Source organism: Medicago sativa, chromosome 2, assembly GCF_051527215.1.
Source record: "Medicago sativa cultivar Bolivia chromosome 2, Bolivia_mono, whole genome shotgun sequence".
Lineage (NCBI taxonomy): Eukaryota > Viridiplantae > Streptophyta > Magnoliopsida > Fabales > Fabaceae > Medicago > Medicago sativa.
Genome location: NC_140750.1, coordinates 55,339,354 through 55,346,302, shown reverse-complemented (window position 1 = coordinate 55,346,302; position 6,949 = coordinate 55,339,354). Strand labels below are relative to the sequence as shown.

Below are 6,949 nucleotides of genomic sequence, written 5' to 3'. Positions count from 1 at the left end.
AAATAAATTGTCGAGAAGTAGTTTTTTAAAGTAACATTCAACAGCTTCTGGTCAAAGCTCATTCCATTCAATTTTATGCGTTCAAAAAAAGTACTTTTTTAATAAGTACTTAATTGATATTGTAAGAAAAGGTTCCCAGCGTGAGTTGAAAAGAGGTGCTTGTGAAATAAATTGTCGAGAAGTAGTTTTTTAAAGTAACATTCAACAGCTTCTGGTCAAAGCTCATTCCATTCAATTTTATGCGTTCAAAAAAAGTACTTTTTTAAGTAAGTACTTAATTGATATTGTATTCGGCCTAACTTCTCCTTAAAAATGTAGAGAAGTTTGAAAAAAGTCGGGTCAAACGATACCTTAATCTCCCACAACGGCAATGTAGAAGCAATTGAATTTGGGAGAAAAAATTGAAAAATAGTTAAAAATATAAAAATTGGAAAATAAATAAAAGTTATTAAAAATATAAAAATTAGAAAATAATTAAAAAAATTGGTTAGGGACAAAAATGGAAATTCATAGGCCAACCCTCAAAAAAAAAAAAAAAACCCACCCTCCAATAATTGAATTACCAAAATGCCCCTCATAGGGGCAAATTGGTAAATTCAATGGACATTACCTTTAATATATATATATATAGTAGATAAAAGGGTTAATTATGTTTTTGGTCCCTACAAAATTGCGATCTTGTAAGTTTAGTCCTTACTTAATTTTAATAGCATTTTTAATCCCTACAAAAAATTTCTGCACTCAATATTAGTCCTTACTCAATTCAAATTTGTTTAATTTATGCTTAAACTCTTAAGTTTTTCAACAATTTTTTACAGGCGTGTTAAGAACATTATTAAAAGGTCCTCCGAAAAAAATATCGCAAAAATTTGATTTCTACGTCCATATTTTTGTTACTTATATCTTAAACTTTTGTAGTTTTAAAAAATTCATATTTAGTTTATTTCATGTTAAAAAATTATAGATTTTAGTAAATGAACCTTTCATAGTGTTCTAAACTTGTATAAAAAGAATTGTTAAAAAATTTAAGAGTTTAAGGATAATTAAACAAAATTTATTTTAGCAGGGACTAAAATTATAAGTAAATTTTTTTTTTTGTAGGGACTAAAAATGCTATTAAAATTAAGTAAAGACTAAACTTACAAGGTCGCAATTTTGTAGGGACCAAAAACATAATTAACCCTTAATAAAAAAACATGATATGACACACTCTTATATAAGATTCTTCTTTTATATTGTAATATCATATTGTAATATCACATTCCCCATGTGTAAATTAAAATTAATCAAAAAACGCTACTTACATTGAGAACATCTCAAGCTTCAAATTTTGTTGGTGGTTGAAATCAAAATACGCTACTTTTGACTTTTAATCCCAGATTTGGAGGTTATCTTCGTCAATATTTGTTGTCTGTAATCTAGTTTCTTTGCTTTTATGATTTTTCTCGTTTCAATAATTTCCTTGATTAATTGTATCTTTTTGTAATTTTTCTGGCACGTCTTTGAGCTAAAAAGATAAAGATTTATTTTATTATATTTTGACTTGTTAAAAAAAAATCAAAAAGAAGAAAATATGGACTTAAAGAGAAGAATCTTTTTTTATTTTTTACGTCTAAAAGAGATCAAGAAAGTTTTTTTTTTTTTTTAATAAAGATCAAGAAAGTTACACACAAGGGAAAGTCTAAATAATATTTTTGAAGAAGGGAGGAGTCTAAATAAATAAAATTACACAAGCGACACCATAAGCTATATGGCAAGGGGCTAAAACATCTTTAAACATCAGTTTATACACTCGATATGAAAAGTAAAAAGTATATTTTTTTTATGGATGTTAAAGGCCAATACAATGAACGTAAAAAACTCTTTTCAGTCGAGGTAAAAAGTTTAAACTGTACTAATAAGCTTCAACTAATTTTTTTTTAACAACTCTTTTCAACAGAGGTAAAAACATTAAACTTCACAATCTCTCTTTTTTTTGAATAAGCTTCACAATCTCTCTTAATTATAAGCTCCAAATCGATAAGACGGCTATGCATGTATATATTGGACCGATCTTAATATCTCATACCATAATCATGAGCCCCTTGGACTCGACAAGGCTAGTCCAAACTTATATAAATCTCTAAAACCTTTGTTTTAGGCCTCATGCATGGAGGATTGCATGCTTAAGAGAGATTGTGCTCCCCACACTTAAGGGAATTACTCGCATTTAGCAATTGATCACAAACACCTCGATTTACAGAAAATACTCCCACGTTTAAATAACAATCATTCGCATAACTTTTTAAATTGGTTAAACCAATTTAAATAGTGATGAACGGTTTATAACAACTGTTTGACCATGAACGGTTTAAACCTATTAAAATTAATTATCGTTGGGGTATTTTTTATAGGTGATTGTGAGCAATTGTAAATGCCTAAAATGCAATCTCCCACAATTAATATATATTTTTCTGATAGAAACTCACACTTTATCAACCCTCAAATATTATCAGTCAGTCTCATTCATAGAGGGATCTACACGTTTATTTGAAATTGGCATTAGAACTGCATGTATGGGCGAGTCCTAATATTTTCTTCTCTCTCTCTCTCTCTTTTTTTTTTATAAGAAATGAAATATGAGAAATGAAATGAAATTTGAGTGGCAAAGATTGAAACCAAAGATTTGCTCATACAGTAATTGTAAAACGTGTAGACCCCCACATCTATCTCCCCAATAACATAAGATGGTAATATGAGAAGTTGAATTATATTAGTGCCTTTCAGTAATCATTACATTAATGATAATTGATCCCAAACAGTTATAAAGATTGTGACATATAAAAGCTAAGTTATCGGAATATTTCTGTCTACTCAAACATAAAGTCCCTTATTGGAACATTATTTTTATTTTTTATATTTATTTTTACCAGCTTATTGGAATATTTATATTTTTCAATGAACCCACGTATCTAGTCAAACTAGCTAGGCCCACATATTGACTTAATTCTTCTAAAAAGATGCCAATAAATTAACATCAAATTAAACAATCTACAATCGATGGTAACATTGCCATGCAATTAGAGTTTACATCTACGTACGTAATTAATTATCAAAGAAAAATTAATTAGCATAATACACTTAATTTGAAATAACTAGCTAGCTATCAAACTTTCTCTTCCTATTCACCTTTCACACTAGCTAGCTTAATTTAAACCTTGTGAGAAGCCATGCTCCAAGAGCTACATATAGTAATCATATATGTAAAATATCTTTGATCTTTGATGCTATAATTAATTCACATATCATCTGGTGATGAATGGGATAAATAGACCAAACTTGCCATGGCCTCTTGAAGCCAGTCCTCTTCTTCATTCTTTAACTGCATAAACAGTCATCAATTTAAGAACATAATTAGGATTCATTGCAATTATATTTCCAATTAAACACAAAATGTAGACACTATTTCATCTCTAATTAAAAATTAAAATTCATCTCTAATTTTATGGAGTGGTTAAAGTTATATAGTTCCTTAAAAAAAAGTTATATACTTTTTTTTGTAGGAGTTATATAGTTTTTCTTATTGTCAAATAATCACCATCATTCATATGTGCACTTTTAGTTCAGTCAAAAAAACAGAGTGAACTTTTAAAAATAATTTTGATTAAAACTAAACAGTTTTTATAATCGGAGGTTAATCCACTTAGTGTATATGAATTAAATCCTTAAAATTTAATATTAATTTGTTTTTGGTGAAAATGTTTAACGGGTATCATTAAAAAATTTAATTATAGTTTAGTACTTTTTTTAGGGAATTATAGTTAAGTACTTGGAACCAAAAAAAATCTAATAAAAATGACATTTCAGTGTCATTAATTTAAAGAATCTATATTAACAAAAAAAAATAAAAAAAGTATTATAAAATCTCCTTAAATCATGAAAGTTACCTGGAACTGAAATGAATCAGCACCATAGAAATCTTCATTAATGTGATCATGATGATTCTCAAGCTTTTTTGTGGCCATGTGATCTTCTTCACATGTCTCATTGTTTCTTGCAAACCTTCCCCTCACTCTTACTCTTCTATCAGCTAAAGTTTTTCGACATGCATACTGCAAAATTATGTGAAGGAGAATGATATTGTGAATTTCATAATCTTGTTTATTAATTCTAAATTAATTAAAAAAACCATCATGTGAGAAAATATATAAGACCTTGATGGTTTTGTTGAAGTTTCTTTGATTTCTTTTCTTCAAATATCGAAGAATTCTTTCTTTCCTTTCTTCTTCTGAGTACCTTCCTACCTTTATGTTTGGCTCTTCAACTGCTGCTAGTTGATTACCTTGAATCCCCTGCAATTAATTTCACGTTAACATTTATTTAATAATAAAACTAATCATATTTGTATGTGACTCTTTGAACTTTGATGTGTATGCACTTCTGAAATATATATTTTTTCTAAACATGCAGTGAATTTTATTTTCAAAGCTTGAAAATTTATGAAAACTTTGAAAAAATTTATGAAAATTTTATTTTCTCAAGATGTCAAGGGACCTAGGATTTTTTCTAAAAAAAAACCTATGCTTATTAATGCATTAGAAAACTTAAAAATTAAGTAAAGGTGTGCATCATTCTTTTAAATTTGAGTATGCAACCACAATTGTGTTGCAACGTCAATATAAAGGTTTGCAGCGTAATTGCAAAAGCGACTCCAATGGCAATTCAAAACCATGTACTTGATCAAGAAAAACCATGATATAAATAACACTTTGACATGCACTATACAAGAATGAAACATTAAGATAATTATGATCATACCCAATTTTCTCTTGCAACATTAGGATAAGTTGTAGGTGGTTTAACATCTTCAACCAAACCACAACATTGATCTTCTACAAATTCATGACCAATAATATGTGGCTGATTATTATTATATCTACCATTGAAATTCTGAAACCCTCCACCATAAAATCCCATTTTACAATCTGATAATAAAGCCGGAACAGCGAAATCTTGTTGCTCAACCAAATTCGGAATCCAAGAAGCCGAAGCATCACAATCAAGTGACACAATTTGATCAAATGCTCCATAATTATCATAAACAGGCATTATATTTTCTTGACAACCCCACATCATAGTATTGTCCATCATTGTTGAAGAAAACCCTTGTTGTGTGGTGAAATCAGAAGTATAGTTTGTATAGAAGTGATGAGGGATGGTGGAAGAAGCCATGAATGAAGGAGATAGGGACATAAATTGAAAAGGAAAATTGGTCTTGTGTTTTTTGTTGTGAATGTGGAGGGATATGTTTGTGTTTGGTTTTTTGGTTTGGTTTTTGTGTGATGAATATGTATGTATATATAGGATATGTTTGTGTTTGTGTTTGGTTTTTGGTTTGGTTTTTATGTGATGAATATATATGTATATATAGGATATGTTTGTGACAAGTTGTCAAGGCAAGTGGACATGACTATAATAAGGTAATTATTAATTAAGCAGCTATGAATTTGTTTTGGATAACAAAATAAAGTTAATTAGTTAAGTGTGTTTTTGTACTTGATTTCAATTTTACTGTTTATTGTGAATGTTGTGTGTGAAGGTGTAAACGTGTTAATTTTTGTTTGGATTGTAAAATTTGCTGTGTGTGTGTGTGCTTTGCATAGAACTTTTTATCTTTTTTTTTTTGAAGGATAGAACTTTTTATCTTGTTTTTCCTTTTCTAAACATCATACTTTAAGGTATATAAATTCCTTTCTATATCTAGTAAATTTTAACACCCATTAAACCATATATGCATTATATTTCTATTCTATGTAACAAAATCTAAAATGTCACTTTATTTGAAAGGAGTGAGTATTATAATTAAGAAGGGATGGAAAATAATTATTTTAATAACAAATACAAAACTTGTCCAATTATGTGATCGGTCAAAGTGATAAGGAATAATTCTTAAGCAAAGTATACGAGAGAATCCATATAAGTTGTGTGCATAACACGTTCTTCGGTATATAAAAAAATAAATAAAAAAATAGCAAGATTATTTGAGTAAACCATCAAATTGGTAATTGTTTTGTAAGTAATTCTCAAATTAGTCCACAACTCTATTAATATTTTAAAATAGTTCCTATCTTTGTCAAAAGTTTCTCAATTAATTCCTTCGTCACGTGAAAAAAAAACATAGAAACATGGGTCTAATTAAGAAACTTTTGACAATGACATGGACTATTTTGAAATATTGTCAAAAGTTTCTCAATTAGACCCATGTTTCTATGTTTTTTCCACATGACGAAGGACTTAATTGAGAATTTTTTGACAAAGACGGAAACTATTTTGAAATATTAATAAAATCAGTGACTAATTTGAGAATCACTTACAAAGACAGGGATCAAATTGGTGGTTTACTCAAGATTATTTCATTAACTATTATGTTGGTGGAGACATTGAATAATAATATATAAATGATTTGACTAATTCATCTTAAAAATATGAATTTTTAATCACTAACTACTTGACCACACACAAAAAATACACATAAAGACATTGAGTTCATTTATCTTAAAGAGGTGAGTTTTTAGCATTTTGACTATTTGACAAAACAAAAGATAAATACCTAATGGATATGAAAGAATACATATACATTTAGTGCATACTGCATAACATGATGAAACTATTCACCTCAGAAAAAATGTTAATGAAACTATTCACTTTTATGTGAAATTTTTTCTTTTACACTCCGCATGTAAATAAATTATTCCAAAAGCATATAAATGTGATATATTATGATTCGTTAACCCACCTCACCCTTTTTGTTTCCCTATTTACATATTCATCTTTTATCTCACTACACATGTTTACTAAAGATGATTTAACTCTTTGCATATGCGGAAAAACGTAAAATTATAGATCAAGACCTTTAAAGTTGAGGTCAAAAGTGTGGGATAGAAAGAAAATTCTTGTTTACATGGCTTAT

At 28.3% G+C, this 6,949-nt stretch overlaps 1 protein-coding gene across 1 annotated transcript; it reads right to left on the bottom strand.

The window, feature by feature from the left end:
- Nucleotides 1-3,021: 3,021 nt before the first annotated feature.
- ASML2 (activator of spomin::LUC2) lies at nucleotides 3,022-5,385 on the bottom strand. Its single transcript, XM_085745144.1, has 4 exons — nucleotides 4,798-5,385; nucleotides 4,194-4,331; nucleotides 3,927-4,091; nucleotides 3,022-3,361 (listed from the first exon to the last, which is right to left on the bottom strand). The coding sequence occupies exons 1-4, from the start codon at nucleotides 5,230-5,232 to the stop codon at nucleotides 3,278-3,280; spliced, it is 822 nt and encodes a 273-aa protein (XP_085601270.1). The 5' UTR covers nucleotides 5,233-5,385; the 3' UTR covers nucleotides 3,022-3,277.
- Between the last annotated feature and the right edge of the window lie 1,564 nt (nucleotides 5,386-6,949).